The sequence below is a fragment of the Anoplopoma fimbria genome, chromosome 16 (genome assembly GCF_027596085.1).
Source record: "Anoplopoma fimbria isolate UVic2021 breed Golden Eagle Sablefish chromosome 16, Afim_UVic_2022, whole genome shotgun sequence".
In the NCBI taxonomy this organism is placed as follows: Eukaryota; Metazoa; Chordata; class Actinopteri; order Perciformes; family Anoplopomatidae; genus Anoplopoma; species Anoplopoma fimbria.
The window spans coordinates 11,005,328-11,023,747 of record NC_072464.1 but is presented as its reverse complement, the minus strand read 5'-3'; the positions used below and the strand labels follow the sequence as shown (position 1 = coordinate 11,023,747).

Here is an 18,420-nt window from a genome sequence, read left to right as displayed (position 1 = left end):
GTAACTTGCTAACCAACGTAGCAATGTACCAGCAATTGCAGTGAAGAACATTGACATTTCTAGTAAGCAAACATGAATGTGAACAATGCTACCATTTGTGTTTTTATATGGAAACTCCATTGGGCACCTTTAAAGGAACAGTGTATAGCACTTAGGTGGATCTATTGGCAGAAATGGAATATAATATTATAAAGTTCTTTTTTCATCACCTGAAAAAAATTATTGTTACGTTTTCCCTACCTTAGAATGAGAGGTCTCTACATACATAGCAGATCCTCTTCAAGGAGCAGGTATCATGTTTTTACAGAAGCACAGAGTGGACAAACACAACACAGCCTCTAAAAATGGCCATTAATGTTTGAACACATTTCATTTTTCCACCAATTAGCATTGAGAAGAAAATAGATTTTACACAGGTTGAAAGGCTGCAAAACCTTCTGTGAGTAGATATTTGGGAAATAAATTGCAAATATGTAATATAAACATTAACTCTAACATGAGTGAATGACCATATAGTAGCATGGCCCACCTGTGCTGTGTCAAATAAGTGAAGCTAATATCAGGTTACCTTCAACAGACCAGAGAGCAACTAACCCTCAGCCATGTGTAACATGAGACAGGACGCGGTGCACACTGTTTCCTTCTGTATGGGATTCAAACAAATCCATTTTTTAATCTATCAGTTTGTAGCCAGTTGGTAAGATGATGCTGAATACAAAATAACCTCAAGTTTACTTCTACTTTGACTACCAAAGTCGAAAAAAATACTACAATAGAGGAGAAGTTAGTTGTGCCCTTCAGTTGTACTGCTCTAAAACACAATCCTCATGAGCTCTTGGCCTATTTCTGCCAACAGCAGAAAGCCACAGGGAAAATCAGAGTGATATAATTCTAAGAGATAGAAGCACACATTGAATAAAAGCAGCAGAGGTAACCTTAAATGACAGCACAGCGTCTCATTGGACTATTGTGCACCCTTGGAGTATATGATATACTCGTTGACCTTGACAAAACTCACGCATGCACATTAAGAAGGAGTTTTATATCTTACTAGTTGGCTGTCTGATTATTTGGGCCGTGCACTCCAAATCTTTTATATGTCCATTCCCTCATATCACTGCCACCACAACAAACCATATCCTTTCCATTATCTTTCTGTCCTATGTCTCTTCTAGTGACAACTACTTTAACTACTTCTTATTATTATTACTTATTATTATACTTTACCTCCAGCACCAACTCAGTCATCTGGTGTTGTTTTTGCAGCACCTTGCTGTCTGATATGGGCCCATGGTAGAACATGCACACCATGGTGTGCTGCTTCAAGGCTTTCTTGTAATTCTTGTCATTGATGTCTAGGACACGGTCTTTCCCGTCATACTGTGGGAACTCCAGGCCCTTTGCAGCCGGGGCCAAAGGCACGAGGCTCAGACAAGGGAGCAAGAACAAGCACAGGGATAGCATGGTCCGGAGCGACCACACACCCCAGAAAGTCTGGTGGAGTTTGGTTTTGGATTCACAGGATAAAACTGCACAGTCAAAAAGGTCACCCAAGCCCAGGGGATAGGGAAATGAAGGAAATGCTAAAGTAAGTTTTGGAGGTAAAAATTGGTCCGTCAAAAGCAGTTTTCAAGCATCCCAAGCTGTACAGACAAATCCAAGTTCTTCAAGTATCTTCAGGACCTAGCAACAGTTTTTTCCCCTTGTGATCGCTCCTTCACGCCTTCTCTCTGCAAACACAAAGACGAAAGAGCAGTACTGTCGGGCCTGTGAGGTACTGGGGGTTGGGGGGGATACCATACATAGCTGTGCTCCTTTGACACTACTTTTGGAAGACAGGCCCATTTTTAGGTGACCAGTTGTTTGAATGCTAAAAATAACGCTGCAAGTGAGAAAGAGAGATAGCACGGGGGGGGGGGGGGTTTAATAGTGAGTACATTTCTTGCTCCCAGTGATGTCACTTTGAAGGAGTCGGTGATGTGGGAGGAGAGAGTTGAGCCTCAGAGATTTTGGAGTTTCAGTTATTTCAAGGCCTTTAATTTCATGAAAACCAAATACACTGTAGATGTTTGGTTTAGAGCAGAAATGGTGTTGTATTTTAAGTGTGCTATCTGACCATGAACTGAATTTATATTCTTATCTATATAAAACTGCATTTTAGTTTGATTTTTTTTCCGGATTTCTCAACAGTTCTCCCCATTTTGCTCTTCAGAAACCTACACATTGACTGTATTCTTAAACAGTATATGTAATCTTCACATTCACCACTAATACACTATTGACAAAGCCGACCCCAGCAGCTGCACTTCTATTTTTGCCTACCTCTTTAGTCCTCTTCATCACCACCCTCAAGTACAATAGTTCTTTGGCTCCTTGTCTGCCCTCTGCAGGCGGAAACCAAGTATGACCTGCTGAATTATGAGAGTGTCACACCAATTCTAAAAGTTTAAGATTCTTATGCAGTGATTCTCAACCTGAAGTACTTGTTACGAACAGGTATTTTCCACAGTTTCCAGGGAATATGTGAAAGAATTATGGAGTAGCTCAGCTTTTTGAAAAATAATATTATATTATATTTTTGCAAAATAATAAACACACAAATAGGATAGATTGGTTTTAGGCTGATCTTTAGTATGTTTATTGTCAATAGCCCTTTTACACAGCAGACATGTTGACTAATAAAAGCAATAAAATAACAGGTGTTTTCACTAATAACATAAAATAATGGCTCTGATCTATTCAAGTGTCCCAGAAAATCACAGTGTGACAGCGAGCCAGCATTTTCAATTTCATAATTTCAGGGTCGCCATGATTTGCATGAACATATTGTCACTACATATATATTTATAAAATGAACAGTGTTAAATAACGTTCTCAAAATCAAATAAAATGAACACATTTGTCAATAATGTGATACTTGACTTCATCTGACAGGGCTGTGACAAAAAGGTAGGGAACCACTGTCTTAATGCATTATTGGTGTTAATGGTTTTAATATTTAAAGGACTAAAAAGCTAAACCACTAGTTACAGTTACAGATACACAATATCAATTATTATACTGATTAGAAATTTCACCCGCATATCAGAATGCACTGAAATAGAAAGGATATTGGGAAAAGGGTTAGGGTTACTTTTATGAAAACCTGTTATGCTACTACCGCTATTGATGATAATGATCATCTGCTGTGAGTTAAGCGTCTTTGCTCTCATTATGCAGCTCCAAAGTTGGTAACAACGTCGCCATGTTGTAGCTGAGCAGTCCAGTCCTCCTTGATGTATTGGTGGTAGGGGTCATTAGAGTGCTCTCTCCTCTTGGATTTGACTGTGCTTACCAGGATGGCCACAACAATGAAGGCAAACATGCCAATCATCACCGCCAGATACCAGACGACGTTCCTGAAGTTCTCCTCAGCCAGAGTCTTGTCCAAAGCGTTGGCTGCAGCTGTCATGTTACGCCTCCAGTTGTCCAGGTAATGACCTAAAGCGCTGGTCAGGGACCCCTCCAGGTGAAGGGTCAGGTTGGACCAATCAGATGCACTCATCTAGTTGGAGGGAAAATAGAGGATGGTTTTCTGCAATTTCCAGAAAGTTTTAGATAAATTCAACTTGCCTTTTAAGTAAATTGAGTCTATCTTAAATGCAGAACTTTTAAAGACCTTAATTTAAGTATAAGAGATGAAAATCTATTTAAAGTAACCCAATTACCATGGGTAAACAAATAATGTACACATTTTCGTGGGAGTGTCTAGCATTTAGCAGATATATTGGCGAAATTGGAATATAATATTATTAATTATGTTAATTGCTTCATTATATTTATATCTACAAACGGAGCAGGACTTCTTTACAGAGTCGACCACAATGTTTCTACAGTAGCTCAGCACAGACAAACCTAACACAGACTCTAGATTGTTCCATTCGTGTTTTTGCGTCAACAACCATAGTTCTCTTATATGCTTAGCAAAACTGAGTTGTAATTTAGTGAAATATTGCTGCAAAGGAGGATCATATTTACATTTGGAGTCCAATAAGGAACATCAGCTATGGTCCATAAATCAGTACTTTGATGGGATATGTGATTCTTTAAAGCAGAATGCAACAAGTAATAGCTCTGAAAAAAGCAAATTCATCAGTGGCCAAACTGATATTTAATTGCTTCAAAGTAATATAAATAACACGAGAAACAGGTTCAGCAGCCTACAGTCATATTATCATCTAAACTAAACAGAAATTAAGACTATGGTATCTCTCCGGCTTTACTGTACCAACCTTCTGCCAGGTTTTCAAAGGCCGTATCATGAAACTGGTCAACTTGGACACCTTGGAGTGAAAATGGAACAAAGCAAAGAGACACGGACAGAGAGCACAGCTGGTTACAGTAGGAAGCAAAGTCTTCAGCTCACAGTAACACACCACTGCTCATTCTTTGTTTACTTTTTTAATCTTTTTCTCCTTGGCTGAACAGGGGGGCTTGTGTGTGTGTGTGTGTGTGGGTGTGTGTCGAGTGACCTTGAAAATGTTAGGCATAGAAATTGTTAATGGGCCGGAAAAAGAAAAGGGAGTGCTCAAGGTCATTATAGCCTGACAGACACACACACACACACACACACACACACACACACACACACACACACACACACACACACACACACACACACACACACACACACACACACACACGCACAAGCATTAATATATGCATTTTTATTCAAAGAGTAGCAACAAATAAAGGGCAGAAAATGAAATAACCCAAGATTGACCCAACTGGTTTGATAGTGGCTTGCAAATGTGTTTTTTCACCTGTATCACCTGATCTGCCCACACGGTGGAAGCACCCTACAAGGGGACATTGACTGCAAGGCTATAGTAATTGTATTGTATCTTTCCCCAGATGGCAGCAAATACAGCACATTTTAAACTCGTATTCACATGCACTACTTTGCTACCTATTCTATAAAGAAAAGTGAAAGTGCACTATTTGATTTATTGAGGAAATTAACTGGGGCCTGAAGTCAAATATGCAATCAGTTTCAGTCCAAAGCAGCACATGGAAGTCATTAGAGATCCTTTGTCTTGCTCAAGGATATATTCAGCGTGTTATCTGTTTGCTGACAAGAATTTCTGAAACTCTTTCCTGTGATGGAGGGGCGGTGTTTCTCCCCCTGAGAGCCACACTGCTGGAGTAGATGATTCACACCACTTCTGGTAAGTCTGAATCATTTGGTTTTTTTGTTGCAGTGCCAGCAGGCGGACGCCCTGCGGACTTATTGCTCTGTACCGGGAAAAAGGAGAAAAATAGAAAAGTATGTCGAAAGAGCACAAACACAAAGACACAGGTTCACTACCCAGAAAAGTGGAGCTGGAAAATGAGTTTGTTAATAACTTGCAATAGAGTGCTGCAGGAATTCGTCCTAAAACACAGACATTATTCAGAATTTATGCACTTATGGTTCCCTTTATCTCGCTGTCAATAGTTTTTGGTTAGATGCCTGGAATAAGTGTTTGTGTTTGATCACACATGCTGTTACACTGAAACTCCCATACAAGAGTTAGCTCCAACCCTCACATTAACTACAGCTTCTTTGTAAAATAGTAACAGTTGTGGTTGCTGGAAATCCTTTGAGCTTTAATAAGTGAATAATTATTTAAGTACTTTTAGCTAAGTGCTTTTGCTGCAAGAAAATTCAACTATTTAAGGGGTTTCATCTATAAACCTCAAAAAAGGCAAAATGTTCAAAGAATTCCAAAATAGGCATCTCCTTTAAAGGATTGATCGCAAGACAATTATCCCCAGATCATGCAAATCCCCCATTTCAGCTTGATGAGGCTTTGGTGGAGCGAGGGTTTGGTTGTTGAGGAAATCTTAACAAAGTCGTTCATGTAAAGAACTTTAAATCACAGTTCAGAGCGACATAGTGTCCCCCAGAACTTAATAAAGTATTTTTTCTTCTCTGATACCTAGGACTCTTTCTATCCCTATTTGGTCATCCTACATTAGCTCACCAGTAAGCCCGAGGCAGACCAGGTGGCATGATCACCTTTGCTAACACAAACAAGTCCCTTGACCTTAACATCAACCCCATTTCTCGTAAGTTTATAGTGGCAGCCATCTGTGACCGCTTGGATTCCTCGATAAATTCCATCAGCAATTTCAGTTCCTCATTTACTTATTGCAAAGACAAATCATAAGGTCACAGAGTGATTTATCATTACATTTAACCCAGTAAACTTGTGTACTGCTGTTTCCTTATGGTGGATGTTGGTTCCCCTTCATGATTAGGCCTTGGATCTTCTTTTGGGATCAGGTATTTGTTACATGCAGGTTCAGTAATCAATGACCAACTCTTGCTATTCCTCCTTTATGTCTTGTTCCCCTGTAGTGGAATGATCTTGTTGTGGTTCTTCCTCTGGTTCTTTGCCTGTGGGCTTTTCTCATCCTGGTTCTGTGCTTTCTCATGGTCTTTGTTAGGGCTCTTGTTTGGCATTCTCTTATGCAAGCTCCAAGGCTTCCCTGACAGTGAAGATTAGATGAGGAAGACACGAAACCATGAAGAAGACGACACAGAATATGATTCGGACCAAGAGACAACCAATAACTATGTCCTGTCTTTACTAATAAAATCAAATTGATACATGTGCCACCATTTGAAAAAATTAAACCGTTTTAAAAAAAAGCAGGATATGTTTCATCTGAGTATTTGTTATAGCTAAAATAATCTATACATTATGCCTTTTTTACTCAATGAGGAAAAGGTGCACTCAGTAGAGTGAAGTTCTCCACCTGGTGTGTTTGCAATCACCACTGTGGTATTGTGTAATTGAAAGAATACAACCTGTGCTGTAAAGAATTGTCAAACAAACTTCATTGAAACTCAAAAAAAGCTGCAATGTAAAGTTTTTACAAACAATGGGCTTAAAGTTGTTGTGGTTGAGAGGTACTCTGCAGTGTGTGTACTGGTTGTACTATTAGCTGTTAGCCTTAAACCAATACACACCTTCCAAAACAATGACCATGTGCAAACAGTCCCCGCTCCCCTGTGTGCCTATGTCAATGGCAGTATAAAAGTGTGAGTCAGCACAACCACAAAAGGTCCTTGAGCATGCAGCCATAACTGTCCATTCAAAATATTGTGCAGTTTGCTGTAGCAGAATACGAGATTAGCCGTGGACAAAATCAGAGGTAAACACTCACTCAGTCACGGACTTACTGGCACACACAATCACACACACAAGCCTGAACACAAACTCTCCCCATGCTAATGCCGGGCAGACATGATTAAGATGGACAGAGCAAAGATATATATGATATCTCAATTTCACAACTGGCTCAGTATGATGAAAGAACATAACAATGTGTGTCGAAATGAAATGACACCAGGGAACCAGAATATCTGATGTTTTTCGCAAGAAAGCAGCCTAATCTGTTACAATGGCAAAAGTAGAAATTCTCTGAAATGCATTTGATGCAACACTCTTGCATGTTGAGGGTAAAAGTATTCAAGAATCAAACCACTATTTTGTACCATTTCCTAAAACTTTCTAGTAAGCCACACTTTAAAGGAACATCTGGTCCAAATAAGTAGTCAAATGATCCGACCACTTAAAGATATTTTTATAACCTGACAACCCAAAAGTTGTTGTTAGTAAAAGCTTATAACCATCTGTAAAGCATTAGATAACTGTCAATAAAACAATGTATTCAATGTATACATCATTTATGGTACTTAATTGTCTTTCCAAACAATGCTTCTCAACTGGCTGGATTAAAGATCAGAGGTCAGAGACGGACCAGAACAGCAACAGAAATGTGTGTATGTGTATGCTTGTGGTCATTGGGGTTATGTCATCCATGAAGCATAAACACTGACCAGTGGTATGTAAGTCCCAGGAGTCAGTTTATACACAGGTGAAATTTAAAATCATTGGTTGAAATTTAGAATGATAATTGACTTCCTGTTTAATCACATTAACTTGTTTCAGTTTTTTTTTTTATTGATTGGGTGGTGCCCTTGTGTGTGGTATCTATTAAAACAGCATGGGTTACATGTAAAGGTTTCCAATAAAGTAAACAGGGATAGCCTTCATATTTTCATGATTTCTGTTTTGCATAAACTTGGATCGCTCTGACACAGCTGCAGTAGCAGTAGGCTATTCAATGTCCCTTTTGATAATCAGTTACCATTATTATTATTATTATTATGAAGTTTGATACATTACTTATAAACTTAGCCGCTATTTTTTCTGCAACTGTATCAGCAGTTCACGCTTGACACTCTAGCAGCGATGCTGTTAATTTGTCACTAATCAACGTTGTCATCATCAGCTGGTTTGACCCAGACAAGAAAAGGCCTCACCGGTGTATGTCTCATTGATTCACATTCACTACGATGCGGCCTTGACACTATTCTTTCTGCTGTTATTACTAAGGGAGGGTAATATTTCCTTTTGCCTTTGAAACCCTGTTCCAAGGATTAATGCCAGAATATCAGGCATGCTGACATAGATTAGTCTGGGTTTTGCATGGGGAATGACAGGAATTTGATTGTGGTGTATTAAACAGGTCACTCCACATTACCTACATGACTGCTTCTGTTGCCACCCCAATAAGAAAGAACAACAGAGACATTACTTATAGCTCAATAGCAAAACAGAAGAGCAAAATTAAATTTGATATGATGGGAAAGCAAACAGATTTTAGATGCAAAATGTGTTTTGCTACAACTTGCTAATACTAGCAGCAAATCTCTCAATTTATTTTCAGTTGTAATATGGTCTTAATGACCATCATTCCATTCTTTAATTGTAATGATACTCTTGAGATCATTAGTAATTCACAGGGATCTACAAAACAAATTGATTGTATACAGTACGACTAAAGCATACTATATGTTGACGTTTGCTGATCACTCTTATGATTTGCCTGGATGCAAAGTGCTGAGGTCCTGGAAAGTGTGTGCACTTGAGAACAGCTTTTAGCTCACCTAAAAAAGTATTTGGTTTTGGTTTACAGTCCAATATATTCATTAATGTTAGTGGGCTTGCAGGGGCATGTTTGCTGGGATGTTTGCAGGGTCAGGCAACCATACCTAAATGATTGTCATGTCCTGAGTTGAACCTCCCTGGCAGCCTTAAATCTTACCAGTATTGAAAGACTTCAACCCAACCAAATACATCGTGAACCATTTGATTATTAATCCTCGGTATGCCTATACCTTGTTGGAAGCAGTTGGCAGTATGTCAAGTAGCGGTGCCTTTAAAGATCGGTTCAGGGCATGAAGAAACTTTGTTTTACATCCCCTGCAAAAAAATTACCACCCTTAAATATCCCAAACAGCAGAAGAAGCGTGAGTCACTGCAAACACTGACACAGATTACTGATAGGATGTAAGTACATTTTAAATTATGCTGTATCAAAGAGGAAAGTCCTGCTTAGTATGCTTCAAGGCAAAAAACTGGCTTCTTATCCACAGTTCATCTTACACTGATATGCTGTTTTGCTGAAGACGGTTGTATATTCTAAAATGTTACCTTTAATTCTGTGAATATGAATCTATTTTTTCATAAGGTTTTATATTAACATCAAATGTGCAAGCCTAATAGAAGCCTTTACAAAAAAACCATACAATATATTATGCCATCCAAATTAGATTTTGAAAATGTACTTATGAAGGTTACACATAGCTAATGACACATTGTAGTGCATACATTCTGTTTAATAATACAAAATAGAAAATACAAAAAATAGACAATGAACAAAGCATGGCTTGGATTCCAGTAATTGTCCACAAGTAAAGAGGGAGGGTATGAGTTGGGTGGGAGTTAGTAGAGGAGTAGGCAAATATGTTTGCTATTAGAGCAATGTCAAACTCCCACTGTGTGTTGTATCTTTCAGCAGTGTTAAAATAACAACACCAGAGAGAAGAGCTCCTGGCCTGCAGTTTTATTAAAATCAGATGGGAAACACAAGCAGAGGTTATTATGGACAGTTGACCATTAGATGATTGCTTACCGGAGAGCTATCCACCTGCATAATTTAACTAAACAGTTGTGGAAGAAGCATTCAGATCATTTATTTAAGTAAAAGTAGTTTGATGATCCTTTTATGTTCCTTTTAGCACCACAAGCAGTTTGACACTTTTACCTTTTGCTCTAATATCTCAACCACTATTTTGGCACAGATATCCAGGGTGCCCAGAGGACGAAAATGAGTTACTTTTGTGATCAACTGATTAAACATATAGAGACACCAGTAGGTCAAAGTTTTCACTTATCCTGTGAAATATCTCTTTCATGGCAACTGTTAGACAAACATTTAGTGAATTTCTGATAAAGTGACAAGGCACCTGCTGTCGGGAAAAGTATTTCTCAATTTGCTCCCAAATGCAAACCACACACTACCCTTTAGATGTGTGTGCTACATTTGACTTTGTTGAAATGGGTATTCATTGAACATCAGTGACATGACATTTCAATGTATTTAAATGGCACAACAATGTTGGTTGTGTCACTTTAAAAAACAGTGGACTCATCAGCACATTATCTAACCACATTAATCATTATGATATTAGTTTTGCATTTTAAAGTACATGTTTGTAGGTTAACTTCTTATCCAGCCGTTAGAGAGGTGTCATGTATAGTAGACTGAGGATAGAGGTATCTAGGAGTTAAACTGGTGAGAAGAAGAGATTTATAAGCTACTGATGCTTTTTTTTTTTATTGGCTCAAACTTGTGTTAAGAAGCCTGGATTCATCCAATGCTCTTTTGGCTCTGAGAAGAGTGTTGTGTTGGGGTTTATGTAACCCTGGTCAACAACAGAAAACCCTAAAACACTGAATGGGAAAATAAGTTGGTCACAACCCACACCCAGTATGAATTCCTTCCTACCTCTTTAGAGTTTTTAAAGACATCTCAATCATCGTATACAGTGAGAATTTGCTGAGTATCACAGACAAATAATGCAGTTATACAGGATTTGTAATAAGACGTGTAAATACCAACATAACCAGGAGATACATTTTGAAGATGGGTCAACAACTAATTTTTGCAATTACCTGAAAACAGATGCTTATGCTTCGTACACTTCGAGACAGCTGATAATCACATGACCAATAAGGAATGTTTCAGGTGTTGTAATATTCTTTAGTCAACAAATCACCTGACTTGACAATAATTAAAAATACATTAAAGGGCACTTTATTAAAAATAGATGTCAGTGTCTTCTATTCTCCAACTATTCCTCTATTTTTTGTTGTCACAACATAAATAATGAATACACATTTTTTTGTCTCCACGGGAATTTTATTTTAAGTCTCTAAAACTAAAATCCATAAAAATAACAAATGTATATTCTCTCAGAGAGTAAGAATACATTTTAAAGCACTTTCCCATACAGCAATCATCACTCAATCCTCTAAACTGTATGCGTCATTTATGACCGGCATTAATAGGGATAGGCCCGTCACATTATGACACCGGCATTTTAAACGGAGCTCATTCAACATTATTGTCAAATTCCAAAAAACACAAATATTTTTAGGGTAACTTTTTACAATGTGGTATTAACTGCCCTCTAATTTAAGGAAGTAAAACTGAATTCTTTGTTCTTCATTTTAGCATTGCATACTAAGACACATTTGGTAAAAGAGGTTTATAGAAGATGCACTTGAAACAAGATGAATTGCACTGCAGTGCACTAAAGGTACATTGACACACGGTAGATACACAACAGATAGCCTGCTTCAGAAGAAATGTATTGTGGGTGATCCAATGAGCCCTGAATTATATTATACACAATGTTAACATAATGCAACAAACTCAACACTTTTAATAGTACCACACAATATGAAGTGAAGATATTTCTTCTCGAGATGAAGAAAATATATAAATATAAAATGGGAACAATTTCTAATGTTGTGCTTCTTCTCTTCATTTCCTGTGCTTCAAAACACGTACATATTCTAAATACCAGATATTTGTTGTAAGCTTGGCAATTGTCGGCTAATCCAAACCACATAATGGTCATATTTAACAGCACAGAGAAGCAATGGTTTTTGGCACTTAACTCATTTTACATACTTCATAATGGTCCACTTTACAAAGAGAGGGCTAGATAACATTTCTACCTAGTCTCTCCAGAAGAGCAACATGGATGTGTATTAGTTAATTTGCTGATAACCTTGAAATTACAGTTCAGGGCACAATAAAAATGTATAAAATACCAATACCGTGACAATTTAATAGAAACCGTGTTTTGACTTACTACAGACATACATGTGCTATACGTGTACAGTCGCCATCACCTAAAATAGAAAAAAAAAAGCATAAATCACAGAATACATTTAATTTTCAGAAGACAACAAGTGCGTTTGTCAAATAAGGCAAATATTAAATTCACAGAGTACCAACAAAATAAAATGCGAGCCTACATATTATGAATGTCGGATTAATACAAGTGCTGTAAAAAAAAGAAAAAGGACTTGCACCAGCCAAATAAGCTTCATAGTCATTAAGGAGTACAATTGCTTTCATGTGGCAAAGCTTTTATCATTAAAAAAAGCTGATTAGAGGAATCTTAGAGCCATGTTAGAGAGCTACAAAAGACCACTGGATTACAGACAGAGCTTCTTAAATCTTTGAAAATTCAACCTTTCGTTTGTAAAAGCCATAACTTCCACCTTAATAAAAAAAAAAACATCCACACCAGTCCACATTGGTTCAGTGCAGAGTTCAACTACAGTGAGAAGTAAACATACATGAAGACGGCCAAGCAACAGTTGACAAACAGACCCACGTTGAGGAGAGTTTTAATTCTAGGGGGCTCGTACAGCACCTCTGCAATGACTCTTGCATCCTCCAGCACAACTTTTGGCTTGGAGCTTTGTGGTCCCTCTTTATATCCACAAAAACATTCCAGTAAACGCATAAACCTGCTAGTCTCCCCATTAACATCGCAGTTTTCCGTTCTGATCATTTCCATCCTTGCACTATCAAATTGTTCTGGAGGGGTTGCTACAGGAGATGCTTCCGTACTAGTTGTTTCTGGGTCATAGTCGGTGGATGGGACCAGGGGTATGACATGTGCCCCATCCAAACACTTCTCCTTACTAACATCTGGGATCATTTCTTCTCTGAGACTTCTGTCTGCACTGTCATGGCTCTTCTCAGTCAGCCTGTAAGTGTCCTTTCTGTCCTTTGGGGGAACCCTTTCAATGGTGCGGAGCCCCCAGAATGTGGTGGTACGAATCTGCTCCTCGTCTGGTGGAGCGGTGCAGAGGCTGACCAGCACCGCCACAAGCCCTGAAATCCAGAACAGCCCAGTGGCAAAATACATGTAGTGAATATTAACGATGAAGGCAGGCCTATCGTCTGGCTGGTCACAGCGAGGCTGGCGGTAGATAAAAGCTAGGATCAGCCGCACGACACCGAGTGTGAAACCTGTCATCCCTCCGCAAAATGCCCCCATCTCATTGCACCGTTTCCAGAACACACCTAACAGGAAAAGGGCAGCAATTGGTGGAGTGAGGTAGCCAGCAACTTCCTGGATGTAGAGGTACGTCTGTCCGCCTTGCATTTCAACAATAACAGGGACCCAGGCAATGCTGATTACCACCATGACCAACACAAACAAGCGGCCCATAATCAGCAGCTCACGCTGAGAAGCATTCGTTCGAGCAGTTTTGTATATGTCCAGTGTGAAGATGGTGCTCGCACTGTTAAAGATCGAGTCTAGATCACTCATCAAGGCAGCGATCATGACTGCCATCATCAAACCCCTGAGTCCCACAGGCATCACTGCCACGACCAGGCGTGGGTAGGCAAGGTTTGAGCAGCCGGCCTCAGAGCCACACACCGACATGCAGTGCTCCGGCCCAATGCAGGCGAGCTCGTCTGCAAACAAGATGCGGGAGATCATCCCTGGAATGACTATTATAAACATGGGAAGGATCTTGAGAAAACCAGCCATGAGCGTAGCGCCTTTAGCGTGAACAATGTTCTTTGCTGAAAGTACTCTCTGAACAATGACCTGGTCTGCACACCAGTACCAAATAGATGCAGGGGTCTGGCCAAGAAGGAAGCCTGGCCATGGGACGTCTTCATCCAGGGGACCTCTAAGGACATGTAGTGCGTTTGATTTAGGTTCAATACGACAGGAAGGCGAATAGGTGAAGTTTCCGGCGGCCATTATTGCAGTAACATTGGGGACTGCCAGCATGTACTTAGTTCTGACACCCTCCAGCCCACCAACTTTGATTAGGCTAAGGATGGTTAAGGTTAGGGCTCCACCAATCATCAATACTGCCTGAAGAGTGTCCGTGTAGAGTACTGCCACCAATCCGCCAGTGACAGTGAGCAGTGCAGTCATACTAATGAGCAGGAGGATAGACACATAAAGGTTCCAACCCAGGGACTCTTGAATGAAGAGGGCTCCAGCAAACAAGCCCACAGACAGCTTGGTAAAAATATAAAGTAACAAAGACAAGAAAGCAAAGTAAACCTTTAGCCGTTTGCCACCGAAGCGTTTCGACAGGTACTCAGGCATGGTGAAGATTCCAGAGTGTATATAGACAGGAACAAACACCCAGCCAAGCAGCTGCAGAAGTAGAAGTGCATTAAATTCCCATGCTGCAACAGCATAGCCACTTGCTGCGCCGGACCCAGCCAGGCCTATGAAGTGCTCACTGCCAATGTTGCTGACGAAGAGCGAAGCACCTATCACTATCCACGTCATGGAGCGTCCAGCCAGGAAGTAGCCACTCACAGTGCTGCGATTGGATTTCCACATGGAAAAAAAGCCAATGGCTAGCACCAGGACAAAATACAGGGCTACCACAGCTATGTCCGCGGCCTCCATTCCAGGAGCCATTTTTACAGATTACCAGAAAAAAACTCTTGGAAGTAGAGCTCAAAACTATATTAATTCTTATAAAAAAAAAAATGAATACAAAATAGTCAATTATCACTTTAGTTGTTTAAAACAGAGAAATTCACTAGGTGTGCTTCAGTGGGGTTTATCCACCGGCACTGTGGTTGTTCTAGTTTTGGAGGACGATGTTGTAGGCCTCTGGTCTACAAAAGCCTATAGCTCAATTTCTGAAAGACAGAAAAGAGAAAGAAAACCGCCCTAATTAGAGCAGTAATTTGAGAAGGGTTAAACACCAAACAGAAATGCTTGAAAATGTACAGCCTCTCTGAAAACACAAAGTGAGGTTTAAAAATGACTTAAAAGTCAAACTGAACACCATATAACAACCAACATATAATGATTAAAAACCCTGATGAAAGGGTAAAATATAGTATTGCGCTCTATTAAACACATTAAGATTTAAAATAATGCCAGTTCTACTTTACTCAGTTTTGCAATTGCAGTAATTCTCCATGTGAGTTCAGCCTGCCTATGACTTTATGACTTTCCTTAATCTTCTTAACATAAAAACTCAAGGTTGTAAAGACTTCAGAGGAAGCTTAAAAACATTATGTTAGAAATTAACAAGAGTCAAGAAGGAACAAAAACATGTAGCCAAAGACTATCCAGTTCTTACATTACATAATATGTTGCCTGACTTTTATCATCTTCAAAACCTTGCAGGTCTTTAAGATAACAAAATTGCCTGTGTTTAGGTAGTCTTTAGCATTTTTGTAAAATGCTAAAAAAACAGCCAATATTGTGGAATTCCTTTTTATGGTTTAGACCATGAACAAATAAAGTGTAGAGGGAGGCAACAGGACGACACTTAATCACACAAAATTAAGAATTACCTCTCAATTAAGACTCGTTCTTCATTAAAACTAGTCCAGCATAGGAAAAAAACAAGTTCCTTCAGCCTAGAAGTGAAACCTGAATGGCAACAAACTGCATCCAAAATGCTTGCATCTGCAAAGACCTTTTGCTTAAGTAAAATAACTAATGCCATGATTTATTAGAAAAAAATCTTTAACAAGTCCTGTATACAAAATACATAAATAAAGTACAAAATCAAGAAACTTAAAAAGTGAAAGTAAAAATACTCACTATGCAGACAAATTGGCTCTTTAGTTGCTACATTATTCTACAATATAATATTAGATTATTTTTATTATTGATGCAGTAACATATAAGAGGCATTACAATGTTATAGTCGGTTGCAATAGAGCTCATTTTATATTGTTGTATTTAATTTACTCATTGTAAATAAATGTACTGAAGAAAAAAAGTACAATATTTCCCTCTGAAATGTAGTGGAATAGAAAGTAACATCAGAATAGTACTTAAGTACAGTACTTAGTTTTCAGTTCACTGGTTATTACCATGCTGTATGAAAAATAACCAACTCAGAAAGTTATTTTGGAGCTCTGCACAAAGTCACAGTTAATTGTTTGCTTTGTAATTCAAATTCAACACTTATGTATAGTTAACAGTGAGATTGATCGAATTAAATAAATAAGTCAGAAAAAATGCCATAGTGCATCTGCTTTGTGTCAATCATACACCCACACACCCACACACCTGGATATCTGACCTCTTGAGGTGGCAGCCGTCCATGCGTGGTAGAAAATAACCCTGCCTATTCCTCCACACAGGAATAAAAAAATAAGTCTTTGTCGTCATCTCACTATGTCACCTTCAAGGGCCGCACTCCATGTGTTCACCAAAAACTGTCCGGGAGACTCTGAAACACAGCAATGTCATTCAATAGAGTAATATAACATCTGCTTTGTTATAGTATGGGATTAAAACATGTTTTTTGCTATTATGTTGATTATTACATATTTCCACTAATTAATCTTAGCTTAGACCTCTCTTTCACACGTCGAACTGAACTGAAACCTATTCATTCTTCCTCAATAAAACGCATGTATGCCCTATTCAAAACGACAAGACTGCATGAGTATGAATCCCACTGCATTCCTTGGCAAGACCCACGCTGCGGAGCTGGGTGAGGCAGAGACGATCGGTTAACGTGAAGCATTGCCCTCGAGTGGTTAGTCAGTCAGGCTAGTCCGGACATAGCACCTGAACTAACCGGTTACTGGTCACCCGGCGGGCACGGACCTGCCAAAGCAGTTGCCAAAATGTGGGAGATTTGCCACGGCAGTTGTCGCTGTTTTTGGGGAAGTTGCCACGGCAGTACTATTTGGAAGGTCTTGCCATGAAAAGCAGTCATTCATAACGCCAGCAGGTTTCTTAAAAACGCCACATTCATAAACCCCTTACAACACCAGTCAAAAGTTTGGACACACCTTCTCATTCAAATGATTTTTCTTACATTGTAGATTAATATTGAAGATATCCAAACTATGAAGGAACACGTATGGAATGATGTGGTAAACAAACAAATGCTCAACAAACCAGAATATGTTTTATATTTTAGATTCTTCAAAGTAGTTGAATAAGAAGGTGTGTCCAAACTTTTGACTGGTACTGTATACACAAATAATACTTTCACGTTTGTTCCCAGTAGGAAAGTGTTCTGGATATTTCATACATGGCTAGATATATATACTTTGATATATACAGGTAGCAACACTGCCCTTCATCCTAACCACCGGTAGGGTGCGCTATCATTTCAGCAGGAGGGAAACACCACCAGACTGGAGCACCAGACGGCCACTGGACCGCTGTCCTCCGGTCTGCTCCTCCGGTCTGCTCCTCCAGTCCGTGGGCGGGTCACTGCCGCCTCCTGCAGGGCGCAGCTTTGCATACGACCCCAAAACAAATCAACCATCAATCACAATCCCCCTGAACCATTTGAGGTCAATGCATAGCTCGGAGAGTTTCACAGCATTACCGTCTCAGACAAGAGCGTAAATATAGTCATCAGACATATTGGACATTTGACACAGATAATGAATGGTACATTTACAGTCATAACCAAAACAACGCTCACACATGACCATATATTTGTTTATATTAAACAGCCACTGGAGTGCTCAGGTAACGATAGTCGTTACATTCAGACTCAATGGATAAATACTAAAGACGTAGGCTACCTTGGTTAGCATAGGCTACATGTGCTACAGCGGCTCTCCATGCCCCAGCAGGGAGATGTGAATGAAGCAGTGACTCCTCTCCCCGTCTCCCAACAGAGATAGCTGTCTCTTCGTTTGACGTCCAAAGTCCGTTTTTCTCAGGAGTAGCTATGCCCCCAAAACAAATGCTACTACTTCTCTGCTCCTCATATGCGCTCATTCAATCCACGCCCAACACACGTGGATCCACGCGTTGGACACACCCATGAGGCGTTTGGGTTCACAGACGATAACTGGGATTTTCCCCAATTATTTGACCTACGTGTTTACATAGATTTAGCAATAAAAAGGATGCGTGTATTTTGAGGTTATTGTCAATTTTAAAAGGGACGAGAGTGGCCACTTAACACTTGATTTAGTCGGGGACAAAGATTTAACACAGGGTTATTTGACTAAACTTAAAAATGACAT

General features: G+C 39.4%; 3 protein-coding genes across 4 annotated transcripts in view; all 3 read right to left on the bottom strand.

Annotated features, from left to right (window-relative positions):
- Positions 1 to 1,464, bottom strand: part of casq2 (calsequestrin 2) — a 4,905-nt gene extending 3,441 nt beyond the window's left edge. The window contains exon 1 of the mRNA XM_054615587.1: positions 1,228 to 1,464. Coding sequence (XP_054471562.1) covers positions 1,228 to 1,464 — 237 coding nt within the window. The remainder of the gene's footprint in view (positions 1 to 1,227) is intronic.
- Positions 1,465 to 2,626: 1,162 nt separating this feature from the next.
- Positions 2,627 to 4,375, bottom strand: LOC129105022 (potassium voltage-gated channel subfamily E member 2-like). Its single transcript, XM_054615890.1, has 2 exons — positions 4,272 to 4,375; positions 2,627 to 3,544 (listed from the first exon to the last, which is right to left on the bottom strand). Exons 1-2 carry the CDS (start codon positions 4,299 to 4,301, stop codon positions 3,212 to 3,214), a joined length of 363 nt encoding a protein of 120 aa, XP_054471865.1. The 5' UTR covers positions 4,302 to 4,375; the 3' UTR covers positions 2,627 to 3,211.
- Positions 4,376 to 11,289: 6,914 nt separating this feature from the next.
- slc5a3b (solute carrier family 5 member 3b) lies at positions 11,290 to 18,149 on the bottom strand. Of its 2 annotated transcripts, none has more exons than XM_054615291.1 (3): positions 17,971 to 18,149; positions 16,487 to 16,649; positions 11,290 to 15,093 (listed from the first exon to the last, which is right to left on the bottom strand). In XM_054615291.1, the coding sequence occupies exon 3, from the start codon at positions 14,864 to 14,866 to the stop codon at positions 12,734 to 12,736; it is 2,133 nt and encodes a 710-aa protein (XP_054471266.1). In that variant the 5' UTR covers positions 14,867 to 15,093; positions 16,487 to 16,649; positions 17,971 to 18,149; the 3' UTR covers positions 11,290 to 12,733. The 2 variants fall into 2 exon arrangements, with proteins under 2 accessions (XP_054471266.1, XP_054471267.1); XM_054615292.1 differs by having other exon boundaries at positions 16,500 to 16,649.
- Between the last annotated feature and the right edge of the window lie 271 nt (positions 18,150 to 18,420).